Raw genomic sequence first — 16,059 nt, 5'->3', positions numbered from 1 at the left:
TCCTATATATATGGCTTAGTCCTGAATGTCATTCGTTTTTGTCTGAGGCATTCTCTTGTTTTTCTACTGATGTTCATTTTCTTTAATCTAAGAGTAGAATTGAAAGAAGACCATTTTGCTTCAGAGTAGAGTGAAGACGCACCGTTCTTCTATGGCCATTTCCTTTTGCTTATGAAATTTCTTCCCAGTCCCCTTTCTAAACTTACTACTTTGATTCTTCCTAATTTGTAATACAGATCTAACCCTGTTAGAAGGATTTTCTCGGAGGACTAAACAAATATATTATAAAAGGTAATTAGTCAATCTCTTTTGCTTCCTCACACATCTTTAAATTTCAACTTTAGTGTTCCCCATAATAGGTATGTGATTTACCATAAAAGGTCAAGGTTTGACCAGTAACAGAAAGCAATTGGTCTCACTAAATTCTGTGCTGAGTAACTTCAGCCCCCTTTTTAAGGAAAATTTAGGTATACTCTTTTTTTTTTTTTTTTCCTTTTTGTCTTTTTTCGTGACCGGCAACCGATCGCAACCCTCAGTGTCGCGCTCGTACCGGACCGGGACCGGCAACGGGATCGCAACCCTCGGTGTTGCTCCCACACCTCGCTCAGCCAGTGAGCGGGAACCGGTCTGTATGTGGGATCCGAACCCTCGGCGGGAGCGCCGCCGTGCTCCCAAGCGGTGCACTGTAACAGTGCGCCACCGGGCCGGCCCAGGAAAATTTAGGTATACTCTTGACCTGGTATTGGTCATGAGCTTTGCTGAAATGCTTTTTTAAACTTTAAAATTAAAGTTGGATTAGTTCATCTAATCTATTATAGTCTGAACAATGAAGTACATATAAATAGTAGTGTTGAAAGGATTTTTTATTACCTCAATGTTTACTGTCTTAGTATTACTAAACATTCAAAATACTTTGCTAATTCTTTCAGATATATAAATAAGACAAACAGCATAAACTCATCCTAAATTTGAGCAAAAAAAAAAAAAAAAATATATATATATGTATAGCAACATGTGGTTAAAAGGCAGAATTTGAATTGTGGTATTATGTTGCAACTTTTTAACTATTATTATTATTATTAATAGCTATATGTGGCATAGCCAACTTGTTTTTTTAATGACTGTGCTATTTTCTATATATTTGTGTCATTTTTATTTGCTTTCTGAATGTCCTATTTTGGGGCTCTGTGGAAGGAAATTTTAGAGCCTCTCTTCCTCTCTCATTTGAGACTGCTAGGCCAAACTTGAATCTTAAAAACAAGCATGTTTTGGTACGACTTGAAAATTACTCTTGGAATGATTGTTTTTCATGAAAAGTTAGAAAGGAACTAATTAACAATCACAATTAATACTGCTCCAAGATTATAAGATTGAGAGAAAGGGCACTTTTCCAGTTAAGTCTGTGTAGCTTGAGCAGTAAAGAAAAAAATCACAATTTCATATCACTACAATGTGGATAAATAGAATATAATGCCTTAGAAAATCCACAAATGAACCCAAAGCACAAGACAACTGAGTGCCTCAGTTTTGACTTTAGATTATACTTACTTACATTTTGGTTTTTTTTCCAAAAGAATCTTCTTTTGAAAAATAATTTCCTTTTCTTTCTTCTAATAGTTGTGATACTAGACATCTAATTAAAGGAAAGAAAGCAATACCAAAATGAATATTCTGCCTAAAACTTGGAGATAAAATAATTTCAAAGGTGTCTGGTTTTACCTTCAATAAACACTTATCTCAGCATATTAAAAATTAGATTTTAATGACTACTTAAATTTTTTCCTTTGAAACTATAAAAGCCTGTAGGGTAGAGTGAAAGTACGCTGCCTGCAGGTGAGTCAACTTTGTATGGCCCTGGACAGATTACGTAATCTCCCTGTGCCTTAATTTTCCTGTCATTAACGATGAGGATGATAATAATATCTCTAATCATGTTTTTTAATTAGGGGATCTTAAAAAACATGTTATTCACACACCTAACATCCCTGATCATACTTTTAACTCATACCATAAAATTGTAGCTAGTAACTCGGAATGGAAACAAGTTGTTGAACTGAGAACTTTCCTCTTTCATGTATTATCATTAACATATTGCAGAAATCATTGCTTTGTTATCTCATTTGATCCTACAAGATGCAAAAAAATTAAACATAAATGGAATTTTTTGAATAAAAAGTCAACATGTGTGCATCTATAAACATACATACATGCACCATATGTGTATATACTTCCCATAACAATCAATTGATTGTAACCTCACATCATAGTCAGTTTTGGTATTATGTGGATCAGAGCTGTCTGTTTTATGAGCTATGAAGAGTGAAGTTTCTTTTTGGTTCTTCACCTTTGATTCTCTACACTCATCTCCTTGAGTGCGTTGAAATTCCTTACTAGAGATTAATTTCTTTGGATCTTGAACACTTTTGGTTTTCAGAGCCCTCAGAGAAAAATTGATAAAAAAGCATGACAAAATTAGTAAAATAGTGAAAGGAATTTGTTTGGGGGCAAGATTAGTGTCAGTTTAAAGGGATAAGGATTTAGGGGGGACTGTTCCTCTCCCCTTCTCTGAGAGTGAATGTTATCTTAAAGAGCTGGGAAGGGAGAGGGTCAGAAAACCAGAGAGAAGGAACCTTTCTTCCTAACTTTTATTGCCACCTTGACCTGACCTCTGATCTGGTGAAAGGAGTTGGGAAGATTTACAGGAAATCTAGATTCCTGAGATTCCTACGGAACAGCAAAAGTCTGACTCTTGACTGCAAAAGCGAATATTTTAATTTTTGACTCTTATTGAAAGTAGTGGTGAACAGCTTTGGGCAGGGATCTAATGTGGACTTTTCTTTGACTATTAAAGGAACAAAGGGCAGGGTGCTTCAGTTTGAGGCTTGTGCAGGGGCAAAATGTTGGGGGAAAGTTGAGGGTTTGAAACTAAGCTGCCTAGTTCATAATTTGCCTAGGGCTGGCTCACTTTCCCTTTCTTTTCTACTGTACCCTCAGGGCTTTACAACATGACTACTATGCAACATGATTACTAATGTTATCATTAATCTGATTATATGGTTTTCGCTAATGTATTTCTTAAAGTGTGTGGCTTACTGCAGTTGTTCTCAACACTGACTGCACATTACAATCACCTGGGGAGCTTTCCAGCAAATCTGGTGCCCAGACCACACACCAGACTAATTACATCAGAATTTCTGGGTGTGGGATTTAGATATGTGTTTCTAAAAAAGATTTCTAGATAATTACAATGTGTTGCTAAAGTTAGAACCATTGGCTTAATGTATTATCTCCCCTAGGAAAAATAGCTTTAATACAATGGTTCTCAAATGTTTTAGTCTCAGGATCCCTATGTATTTAGTAACAATTATTGAGGACTGCAAATTGTTTCATTTCATATAGGTTTGCTATTTACACCTTCTCTCTCTTATAGAAATCATATTGCGAAAAGATAAAAAGGTAATAGGGTATGAAAAGCAAACAGGCTTTTTATTATTCACCCACCCAGGAAACCCACTATTTCAAGGTTGGCCTAGGCAGCAAGAGAATATGTATATTGGGAAACGTGATAATGGTTTTGTTCTGAATACTGAACCAGCAGAAAGTTCTGAAGTGGTCTGATTATCAGAACTGTCCATGGATGTAATAAAGAAGCTATTTAATTTTATTCAGGCCTGGAGATTTAAACTGTCCCTGAAAACTCTCAGACATGATTAGGGTTAGAAATTTTGAACATCAGAAGATACTTCCATCCTGTCTTCCTCTGTAGCTCCAGAGGGGGGCAGAACAGTGTACTTCCAGATTGGCTCTCTTTTTAAAAAAAAAACAACCCTGTATAGTCAAGCCTAGGAAGATAGAGGGGGTGGTCCCTCCCACAGGCTTCATTACCTTCAAACGTTTGCTCTCAAGGAAATCAGTGTCCTTGTTCTGTCTTTTTTGAGAACTATACATAACTGGGAGATGACTCAGGAAACGCCAAGCCCTGATCTTGACTGTGTAAGAAAAAAAGATGGTGAAGTAATTGTCCTGACATCTTGGACAGAAACCTACAGACAAAATTGAAGGAACTGAAACTCACATACACTGCTTGTAGTAGTGTAAAATGGTATAGCAATTTTGGAAGACAATGTGCCTGATAGGTGGTTGTCTAGACTTGGGCAGTGGAGGGATAGATTACAAAGGAATAGGAGGAAGATATGGGGGAGATGACTATGTTCATTCTTTTGACTGTGTTGTGGTTTTATGGGTGTATACATATATTAAAACTCATCGCAGTGTATACTTTAAATATGGTCAGTTTAATGTATTACAATTATGTCTCAATAAAGCTATTAAAAAAGATGTGCTCAGGGGTTGGGATTTAATAACAACAATTGTTATTGCTCATCAATGGCATTCTTAAGTGAGAATACAATGACTATAAGTATGGGTTTTTTTTGGTTTTTTTTTGTCTTTTTTTTTTTCCGTGTCCGGCAACGGATTGCAACCCTCAGTGTCGCCCCCGCACCGGACCGGGACTGGCAACGGGATCGCAACCCTCGGCGTTGCTCCCGCGCCTCGCCCAGCCAGAGAGCGGGAACCGGTCCGTATGTGGGATCCGAACCCTCGGCGGGAGCGCCGCCGCACTTCCCAAGCGGGGCACCATCCAGTGCGCCACTGGGCCGGCCCTATAAGTATGGTTTTAAAAAAATAGTACAGTTTTATGTGCTGTCTTGATAGGTGCTAAGGTGCCAGCGGTTTTACCCACCACTGCTTTTGCAACATCAGTGCAAAGTTAATGCAGTAAGAAAGGCAAATCTTATTTTGGTATTATTATGACAATTGATTTGACTTTGCACATATCCAAAAGGGTCCTGGAGAATCCCCAGGGTCCATGGAACACACTGTGAAAACCGCTGGTTTAATAGAAACTTCTGATGGTTACTGATTGGGTCCACTTTAAAGGTGGAACTGGGTACATGAAAATCCTGCCATGGCAGCTTTGTGGTGAAGATCTTTTTTGGCAGTCGGGTTCTTCATGTCCTTCAAATTATAGTATAGAATTTATAATATACTGAAGATGATAACTACTCCACTCATGAACAGAGCGTTTTCACTGCATTTACAACTACTTTTTTTCCATGATACAAATCAGGGCCAGGAACTTTAATTAAAATGTAAAAGTCATCAGTTATCTTCCATAGGAAGAGTTTGAAGAAAGAAAAATTTGCAGTAAGGAAAAAAATAGCAGACACAAAGGATTTCTGAAAGCTTCCAGAATGGAAGAGAGAAAAGAAGAATGAGCGAAGGAAAGGAAAAGGATATTTAGCGTGTAAGACACAAAAAAGACATGAATAAGGAAGGTAGGATACATAAATAGTTGCGTTGGATTTATAGATTTATGGAAAGTTGTCAGAAAAACCCACATGAGTAAAAAACAATTTATTAAAATCAGCCTCACTTACTATGTGAAATGTTTTAGATTTGTACGAGATACATCATATGGATGCACTTGTAGACACAGAGATGTGCTGCTCAGGTCCTGCTTTAGGGAAGGACTCTGCTCCAGATGTTGGACTGATTCTGGCAGACAGCCTGTAGCTGTCAGCTCTTTTGGCTGTAAAGGGCCGCTTGCAGGAAGTCACTCCATAGAGGTAGGGGGATTTCAGCTCCAAGACTCCCCATGGGGTTGGGTGAGGCTGTTGGGCCCACTTAGCTGCTAACTTCTTTCTCTGCCCTCCCTTGTTCCTCCTTCTTCCTCCCACAGGGGTTTGTCTCAAGGGTTCTTTGATACACATCCTCCACGCTAAACTTTGTCTCAGAGTCTGCTTCCTGTAGATCTCTGCAACAGTATCTTGTTGACTTAAACATAACCAAACTTGGAGAGCACTAGGGAATAGAAAATCATAATCAAATTATGTGTTACATTTTAGCTCAAATATTCCCATATTTCTTATTTTGAATTGCTTACATTTAGCATATTATCTTTCAAGTTTCATTTCATATAGGTTTGCTATTTACACCTTCTCTCTCTTATAGAAATCATATTGCGAAAAGATAAAAAGGTAATAGGGTATGAAAAGCAAACAGGCTTTTTATTATTCACCCACCCAGGAAACCCACTATTTCAAGGTTGGCCTAGGCAGCAAGAGAATATGTATATTGGGAAACGTGATAATGGTTTTGTTCTGAATACTGAACCAGCAGAAAGTTCTGAAGTGGTCTGATTATCAGAACTGTCCATGGATGTAATAAAGAAGCTATTTAATTTTATTCAGGCCTGGAGATTTAAACTGTCCCTGAAAACTCTCAGACATGATTAGGGTTAGAAATTTTGAACATCAGAAGATACTTCCATCCTGTCTTCCTCTGTAGCTCCAGAGGGGGGCAGAACAGTGTACTTCCAGATTGGCTCTCTTTTAAAAAAAAAAACAACCCTGTATAGTCAAGCCTAGGAAGATAGAGGGGGTGGTCCCTCCCACAGGCTTCATTACCTTCAAACGTTTGCTCTCAAGGAAATCAGTGTCCTTGTTCTGTCTTTTTTGAGAACTATACATAACTGGGAGATGACTCAGGAAACGCCAAGCCCTGATCTTGACTGTGTAAGAAAAAAAGATGGTGAAGTAATTGTCCTGACATCTTGGACAGAAACCTACAGACAAAATTGAATTTTTTTCCCTAGGATTATCTGGAGTAACAATAACCTTTGATGGTACAAAGTAAATAAAATTGATATCAGCTTTTCCTTTTGGGGGCATCCATTGGAGACGACTGCCCAAAGAGCCACTTTTGTGAATATTCTAGATCTCTTTTATTTCAGATAATTACTTCAACCATACTTCTTCATTGGGGAGTATGATGGTTGTCTCCTATAAAGCAAGGCAACCATTTGTGAGAAAAAAGAGAAAACATAAAGATGCACTGTTATAGAGGAAATACTTTTCCTTGAGGGTTCCAGTCCAGGCTTTCTGCAGGGAGGTCTCAGTTGCCTCATCTGTAAAATGGGATTAGTACATCAAGCAGGGGAACATTGGAAAAGCACCTAGGACAGTGCCTGGTACAGTGTATTTGATAAATGTTGTTTCCCTGTTCACCCCTTCTTAAAGAGCTGTGGGAAACACTTCGGAAGCCCCCAGGGTCTGATGAACACTTCCTCCCATGACATGGGAGATCATAAAAAGGCTCTTCCATGTCTCGTCCTTCTTTCCTTTCGTCCTTTCCAAGACGTGGAAGGGGTCGTCTTGGTTCCCCCGGATTCGGAAGCTTGTATCACCCAGGACAGCCCAGCTCCCGGGTTTGTTAAGGTCCGGGGGAGGAGGGCTGCGGTAGCGGCCTGCGCGGCGCAGCGAGAGGCGACTGGGAGGCGAGGGGAGGCGGGCGCAGTCGGTCCAGGGTGGAGAAGGGGAAGGCGAAGGACGCGCGCTCCCGGGCTCGTGACCGCCGGCAGCCCGGGGAGCCGGCGCCCAGACAGCCTGGGAGAGATGACAGGCGGCGGGAACCGGCGCGCCATGGGCACCCTCCACCTGCTGCTGCTGGTGGCCGCTCTGCCCCAGGCAGCCCCGAGGGTCAGTCGGGGCTCCGCAGCCTGGACCGAGGAGAAGGTGAGGCGGCGCCGTTGCCTGATTGTACCTGAGCGGCTCTTGCCCAGTGCGGGGACACCGGGGCCGGGCCGGCGTCACCTCGGCAGAACGGGAGGCGGGGCGGGGCCGCGGTCCCCCACCCGGGCACCCGCACCCGGCGCTCCGAGGAGCCGGGGCTGTGCGTCCTCTCCAGGGTGCCTCGGCTGGCCTCGGCGCTGCTTTGCAGACGCCAGGGGGGCTGGGTGATGTCACTGGCCGCCCCTCGGCTGCAGTCCGACGGGGGTGCTGATAGGCACAGGAAATGTGTGTCGCAGCGCCGCCGCCCACTAGGGACCCGCGAGGCCACCGGTCCCCGCGCTCCGGCGCCGCCGGCGTGCGGGACGCGCCCGGGATGTGCCCACAGCTCCCCCGCTGCTGCATCTGAGGATGTTCTTGGGGCGTTGAAATGTCCCCGCATTCTCAGGGCGGACCTGTGTCATCTATTTGCTTTAGGTTTGTAAGCGGAGCAACTCGGAACCAAGGACCTTAACTGAGACCCGCTTTACTTCAAAATCTTTTCTTTTCTTTAGGAGGGTATATGCTGTTTTCAGAGAAATGTGTCCAGTTGTAGGCGAAAACTTCCTCCCCCCGCTCCCCCCGAAAATTTCATATGAGGAACTTTGGATAAAAGTGATTTGCAAGTTCCTCTGTGTGAAAGAAATAGGTTCACAACTCTTTCTTTTTCTTGCGTAGCAGTTTTGAAATCATGAGATTGCTGAAGGCTTGTGCAAATGTTAATGGTGTTGGAATAAAATGGTATGCTTTAAAGATACTAAAAAAAGTAGCCGAGTAAAGGGATATAAACTTTGGCAGTGTTATTGAACAGATCTTTTAGGTGCTTTACAGTATGTCTGTATTTACTGAAACATTTGAAATACAGGGCACACTGTGAATGCCCACCTCTGCCCAGCCACAGGCATAGGTATATGAACAGCCCACGTTCGTTCTTCGCTCATGTTTAATTAACTTCACCAGTCAGGGACCACAACGGCCCCCACTTACACATGGAGACCACCTGCTTCAGGGAATGTGGTAAGGGCGAGGGAAGTCAACTGCCAGAATAACTTCGTTTTAAGAAAAACAGCTTCCCATGGGGGTTCAGTAGGAGTAAGGCTTATGAAGAAGATCATTGAGTTACACAAACAAATCCTCTCCTTCTTCCCTTCACTGTGAATACCTTCCTGGTCAGAGATTTGGAAAGGGATATTAAAAACCAGAGTGTGGAGCCACACCAAATGTGTCTTTATGATACATCTAAATGGATGGGAGTAAATAGGAAACTGAAGGAACTGCTTTGAAGGATCCCTTGTAGGCATGTGTAGGCAGGGGGTATCTGTGGGTGGGAGAAGGTGCTGTGACTCTGAAAACTTTTTAAACTAATGAGAATTGGACTTCTGAGAAATGTCTTTTAAAGCGTGAATCCCTTTTATATTTATTTATTTGTTATTATTATTATTATTATTTTTGTCTTTTTCGTGACCGGTAAGGGGATCACAACCCTTGGTGTGGTGTCGCCCACACCGCGCTCAGCCAGTGAGTGCACCGGCCATTCCTATATAGGATCCGAACCCGCGATGGGAACGTCACTGTGCTCCCAGCGCTGCACTCTCCCGAGTGCGCCACGGGGCCGGCCCCCTTTTATATTTATTTTAAGAAGCTTCCAATCACTGTTCATTGGGAAATGGAAGGATTTCAAATGGTATAAGCAATATGACAACCAGCCATGGTATTTTCCAATTTCTAGCTCCCTTTCCTTTTATTTGTAGGCCTTCGTAAAATCTTCCAGGCAGCCAGCTATAGATTGCAGCCTGAGAGATGAATCAGTACACACTAACATACATGCCTTCCTGCTTTTTATGACGTTTGATTATATTAATCATATGAGGTGTTCCCTTGGTACACTGGTCTTCCAACAGGTGAGGTGTGATAAAGAACTCATTGATTTTGAAATCCATTTTCTTTGTTTTGAAATAAAGGTGTGTCTCTTTCAATGGCATCTAATATGTAAAAGCATATCAGCCCTAGTTTATGGTTGTGTTCAGAAGACTATGATTTGGTTATTTGAAACCTGGAAACAATGTTTCTATAGAAGCAATATTATAAATTGTTAGATTACCAGGTGGGCCCACAGATGTACGTTTAGGGGCAGAGTTCCGTAAATATATATATATATATATGTTAGATTACCAGGTGGGCCCACAGATGTACGTTTAGGGGCAGAGTTCCGTAAATATATATACACACACACACACACACACACACACACATATACACAAACACATACACACTCATATAAAACCATCTCAATTGAACTTCACAGTACCCATGTGAGGAGGGTATATTTATCCCCAGTGTACAAATAGTAAAACTTGATGACTATTACACCGGTGAATTGAAGAGGTAGGATTTGGCTTAGCCCTGATAATTCCTTTCCCCTTCTACTCTCTTCTCTAAGGTAGGTGAGTCCTGGCTGATGTATATGCACGATGCCCAGGTAGCGCTCTGGGACTTGTGGGGCTAGTGGGGAGGTTAGAGGTCCAGAGGCTTACTCCCTCTTTCTGGGTTGGGGTGGACTGACCCTAAATGGCATTCCAAAATAGTTTGTTTTTGGTAACTTCTCTTCTCTCACCCCCTGAATTTCCCTTTCCTTGATCTCTGTAATGCAGCTTAAAAGTCATCATTATTCTGGGGGTTGAGCCATATTACAGAATTACTTCTTCTGGATCCTGCCCCTGCCCCTTGATGCCCAGGCATATTCCTTTAGTACAGGCCCATTCCTTTAGTACAACATTGTCAACCAACTGTTAAAAGGAATCACATTAAATCAGTCCTCCTTTAGGTGTGAATGACTGATGGCTGGTGAAAGGGATTTATGTTTTTAAAAGGATGCTAACTCCAATAAAGTAAAAAGAATGACTTCTAGTGAAGTCTCCTAATTATAAAGTTAACAAGTGCTCATTTTAGAAAACTTGGAAAATATGGAAAAGTATACTAAAAAGATAACTGACGTTATGCCACATTATTTGGAAATAAGTGCTGTTAACCATTTTGGTGTTTTTATTTCTAGTCTTCTCTCTATATATACATACACACACACATACACATGCTCACGCACACAAGTGTGTGTGTATTTACATTTATGGAGATGGATAATTATATCAATCTCATAGGTTTTTTATGAGAAATAAATGATTGAATCCATATAAAGCACTTAGTAAAGTGGCTGGCATATGGTAAATGCTCAATAAAGGTTAATTGTTGATTTTAAAAATAAACACAAAATATTTATTTCATACTAGATATTGTGCTGCATATATAGTTTTATATCTTACTATGTTGTTTAATAGTATATTATGAGTATTTCCTTAAGCCAATAAAATTCATTGAAAGCATCATTGGATAATTGCAAAATCATCATTCCGTAATTTAACAGTTTTTTTATTCTTGAATATTTAGCTTGTTTTTCAAACTTTCTCAATGTATTTTAATTGGTAGAATATTCCTTCATTGTTACAAAGGTGAAGTAGGAAAAAACCAAGTCGTATTGGGGATGGAGGGACAGATTATTTGAAGCGTCAATTCTGGCAAACTGATAACTGCTGTCTCCAGCATTTCACATTCTTCTGTTTCTGGAGCAATGTGTGCTCGAAAAGTCCATAGGGTTCCTCCCTCCATGGTTCTAGGAGTCCTTAGCCATCCACTCCTCTACCCCATGTGATTCCTATAGAAGCAGTGATGGAGACTCCAAGGCAGGGCAGGGCGGTCAGTGACAGGCTGGGTGTTGGTCAGGGAACAAAGACAAAATGTGTCGTTTTGGAGCCTGTGCCACCTGCTAAGTAAATACTATGACATCCATTTTACAGATAAGGAGCCTTTCCCTAGTCACAGCTAGTGTGTGAGGGAGCAGGGATTTGACCTAAATTGTTGTGTTTAAAGCTTGTACTGTTCTGCTTTTAAGTAGACGGCTGCTTGCATTTTAAAAAGACATTATCTTATGCAGTTCCCCACTCTTCCCCAACTGCGTTTTTAATGTTAGTCACACCTGACACATAGGAGTTCAGTAAATGCTGGCTGAGTTGAATGTGCAGGTGGACAGAGGTGTTAATCTGAGGGCTGCCTGGGAGATGCTCTTATAGGATGGAAACTGGACTTGAATTGGCTGCATTTCTGTAATGATCTCCCTTTATTTATTTCAATAGTTTGGAACCTCAAATCTCTCTGCAAGCTAGGCCAGCTCGACAAATTATGTAATTAAAACCCTCTTTGGCCTGACACCATGTGATTAGCCTAGAGGAGATGCTTCAGGATATCTGATTCACACTTTTTTAGCTGAAAGATTCTTGTCACCTGGAGCAGACTAATTGTCCTTTCTGCCTGGATGAAAAGACAAGGCAGGGGCTGTAACAGAGCCTCATTCCTCTGAGAATGCCTGCACCAATAGAAAACTGTCTAAGTGCCTTTTAATTGAAATAAACCTAGAATAAATTGGGGTTTGCATTTACCATTGGGCCCAACACTGTCCTTGCCTCAGGTGCTTGCCTCCTGTTGAGCTCACACTTTTCCCACGTTTCTCCTCTTACTCATTCTTCTCCACACAGATGCATATATTTATTGAGTTCTGAGAGCAGGACTCTTTAAAAATGAATACATATATTTAGGTTGGGAAGTCCAATGCTTTTCCATACAGGGCTTTAATAAAGAGGTGGGCTTAAGTAATTAACTGAATGTGGTTGTTTCCTCCTTTCTATCCTTCAATGACTGGGAAGCTCCTGGGATTTTGCAGGAGCATCTTTGCTCCCAGAGAGGCAAGGAGAGACGGGAGTTTTTACTGAAGTATGTTAATTAAATGATTGAACCTAGGACATTGAGAAGCAACACATGTACGTCTCTATATTCATGAGCATCAATGGCCTGTTTGTTGAATTTACCCTTTCCTCATCCATTAAGCATTTTTTTGGTGCTATTTGCCAACTACATTTCATCCACAATATCTCTTACAGTTAGGGATGCTGGAGGACCACTTACTTTGCTTCTGTTTTTTTTCTTAAATCTCTTAAGAACTCTTTCAAACCTCTACAAATCACTCATCTAAACACGAGCTTGATTTCCTCTCACTGTGGACACAGAGTGAAGGGCCCTGTCTACAGTAACCAGGTGAGCTCTGGGATGCAGTAATGGACAGTAAATAGAAAAGGAGCTACTGGTCAGATGGCCTTTGATGCAACAGTTTTTGATTGTCACAGTGACTGCCTGGGCCAACCCAGTTCTCTATCATAAGATGCACTGATTATCAGAAATTCAAAAAGAACAAAGCCCACTAACATTGAGCCATAGCACTTCCCAGGCCTGCAGCGGGTGGCCACCTGTCTCTTCTGTATTTATACTTGCTTGTGCATTCAACTGACTTGGTATTTATGATGGTAACTGTGCCCATTTTACTTCGTTATTTTGTAAACATAGTCTTAGTGAAGATAGTTTTAGAAAGATAGTTCATCTGTTGATTCCTTATTTGATGAATTTGCCTAATATTTATTTAATGCTCAATACGAACCAGGTACTGTGCAGCCTGCATAGGGAGAGAGTGTAAAGAAGAGAGACAGTTTCAGCCTTCATGGAGCTGACAGCTTGCATGAAATACAGACATTAAACAAGTAAACACACAGAGAGTGGCCTCCAAGCATCCAGCCAGGTGAAGAGAAAGGGAAACAGCCTGTAAGGCAGAAGGCACTGCAGATGCCAAGGGCTCAAGGAGACAGAGTGCTTTGGACCTGGACGAATGCCAGGGTGACTGAAGCATGGTGAGCAGGGGTGAGCAGCACTGCGTGGGGCCAGTGAGGCGGTGGGAGAGGACAGACAGGCTACTGTTGCCTGGGTTAAGTAATAATTAACCATGCAAGTCTTCCGACCTCTTGCCTTCTTTTCTTTTTTTCCTTTCTCATATTCTATTGTTTTGTCTTTTAGCTTCAGCTTACTTTCCAAAGTGCTGTTTGAGAGCTACACGAGGACTTAGATCCTGGAGGTACCAAGAAATTTAAAGGCTGCAGTGACAAATTTATTAAGTAAATATATTTAAAAATGTATTACCAGTAAACAAACACAAACCATAAGATGTTCAGGCACAGAATCAATATTTAGGAGTAAACTGTAAGTGCATAGACGAGGCAGTTAGGCAGAGAAGAACTAGCATGGGATCAGGAATCTACAGGTCACGGGTGTTTTCATGGACTTATCTGTAACTCTCCTTACAAACTTGGGAAATCAGCTGGTTCCTATGAATCTCAGTTTCCACTGATATAAATCAAGGAGGTTGGACTAGATCATCTGTAAATGGTTTTTCCAGCTCTAAAAGTCTATATCTATTAAATGATAGATAGGAGGGAATAATAGAACTAACGCATTGAATATTTACTATGGCAGTTTACGTACATTACCTCACTTAATTTTAATTATCCTTAGATGTCGGTGTTATTACCTTCATTTACAGGTGAGGAAATTGAGACTTAATGAGGTTAAGTAACCTGGCCAGAGTTACAGCTAGTAAATAAGAGGTGGGGTGCTGAGTTGAGAGGAGCTGTCTGGTCCCACAGCCCATACTATTGACATGATAAATACTGGGAGTAACGCTGAGCCATCCCAAAGTGTAGATGAGTGTAAGTAATTAGGCAGTAAGTATCCTCTAATTCCATAGTTCCCCACCATCTGCAAGGAGTGGTTCACATGCAGTGAAAGTATCAGTGTAAACATATTCAACTAACACTGGTCCTGCAAGGAACTGTAAAATAGATAAGCCTTCCCCAACTTCTGTTTTGCATTCCAAATAATTCAGTATCTTTATGTTACCCTCATCATTCCCCTTAGGGAGCAAGTTATCCGATCAATCACTCACTTCCCTTTGAGGAGGAGTAACACATTCCATCATTAAGTACCTGAAAAACATGTAATGCATGAATGATTCATCATTACTAGTATCATAAGAAAATACCGCCTATGTAAAGTCATACCCAAGCTACAAATATGAATGTTATGTTTACTTAGCTTTTTAAGTTAAGTTTCACTTTAATATGTAAATATAACTGAGTATAAGCATTATCAGAATATTACAATAATTTTAACTGAAGATAAAAAGTTTACTATTTAATGGGTTATAGAATCACCAAGCTTGGGCCAAAAGGATTGCAACAATCATCTGAATCAGCACTGTCCTATAGGAATATTTAATGAGAGGTACATATGTAATTTAAAATTTTCTACTGGATACATTAAAACAGTAAAAAGCAATAAGTACAATAATTTTAATAATGTATGTACTTTAACCCAATATATCAGAAAAATTACCACATGTAATCACTACAAAAATTATGAATAAGACAGTTTACTTTTTTCATACTAAGTCTTTAAAATCCAATGTGTATACTACACTTAAAACATATCTCAGTTCGACTAGCTGCATTTCAAGCCCTAGTCACATGTGGCTAGTGGCTACTGTATTGGGTAGTGTAAATCTAGCTCAAATTCCTTTATTAGTTTTTTTGGGGAGAATGAGAAGTTAAGTGACGGTCATACAACCTTTAAATGGCAGCCAGAAGCTTTGAATCCAGTTTCTCTGACTCTAAGACAGTGCTTACTGTGTAACACTACACTGCCTTTTAGAAAATAATTGTGCTAACAAAGTATATTGTTTTGTTAGCTGCAGTTTTTAAAATATTTGGTTTTCTTAATAATGGTGGGCTGATAATTGATATTTTTAAACCTTAGTTTTGCAAAACAATTGTATATTAATTCTTCGGTTTAAAGCACTATGTCGATTTTGTTTATAAAATAAGCCTCCCAAAATTTTAACTTCCTAGATGTAAGGGGCCAGTTTTAAAGCTGAGTAGTTTAATTTACCTCATATGACATAAAAGTTATCACTTTATTTTGAAGTTTAAAGCAATTAAGTGCAAATGTGTCAGGGTAAGTCTTGAACATATTATGAAATGATAGCCAGTTAAACAATTTAATTTAATCCTCAGAATTATCACCAACCAGCCAGTTTGAATTCATCGGTTCTTCAGCAAATTGCAGAAGGCACCAGTATTTCTGAAATGTGGCAAAAGGACTTACGACCGTTGCTGATAGAACGATACCCGGGATCTCCTGGAAGCTACGCTGTTCGTCAGGTGAGAACGTGGCACTGAAACCTAAAGACTTGAATATTTTGCTTTCACATGAGGGATAATGTTGTGGCTGAAGCTCTGAGTTGTCTAAACGTATCTTACATTTTATGCACATAAACGTGTCGATATATTTAACTGAAACAAAAGTTTCATGGAAAAATACTCTTATTACCAGCGTTTCAGTTATTGTTCATTCTATTTTATCAGTTTTTCTTTAAAAATGCCTGTCTTGGGCCGGCCCAGTGGCGCACTGCTACAGCGTGCCGCTTGGGAGCGTGGCGGGCGCTCCCGCCGAGGGTTCGGATCCC

At 40.6% G+C, this 16,059-nt stretch overlaps 1 protein-coding gene across 1 annotated transcript in view; it reads left to right on the top strand.

Moving 5' to 3' along the window:
* The first annotated feature begins 7,457 nt into the window (after positions 1–7,457).
* Positions 7,458–16,059, top strand: part of QPCT (glutaminyl-peptide cyclotransferase) — a 39,554-nt gene continuing 30,952 nt past the window's right edge. Inside the window, exons 1-2 of the mRNA XM_008588245.1 lie at positions 7,458–7,577; positions 15,608–15,754. Coding sequence (XP_008586467.1) covers positions 7,458–7,577; positions 15,608–15,754 — 267 coding nt within the window. The remainder of the gene's footprint in view (positions 7,578–15,607; positions 15,755–16,059) is intronic.

Source organism: Galeopterus variegatus, unplaced genomic scaffold (assembly GCF_000696425.1).
Source record: "Galeopterus variegatus unplaced genomic scaffold, G_variegatus-3.0.2 Scaffold4739, whole genome shotgun sequence".
NCBI classification, from domain to species: Eukaryota; Metazoa; Chordata; class Mammalia; order Dermoptera; family Cynocephalidae; genus Galeopterus; species Galeopterus variegatus.
The sequence above is the reverse complement of the archived record's forward strand: the minus strand, read 5'-3'. Positions and strand labels throughout refer to the sequence as shown.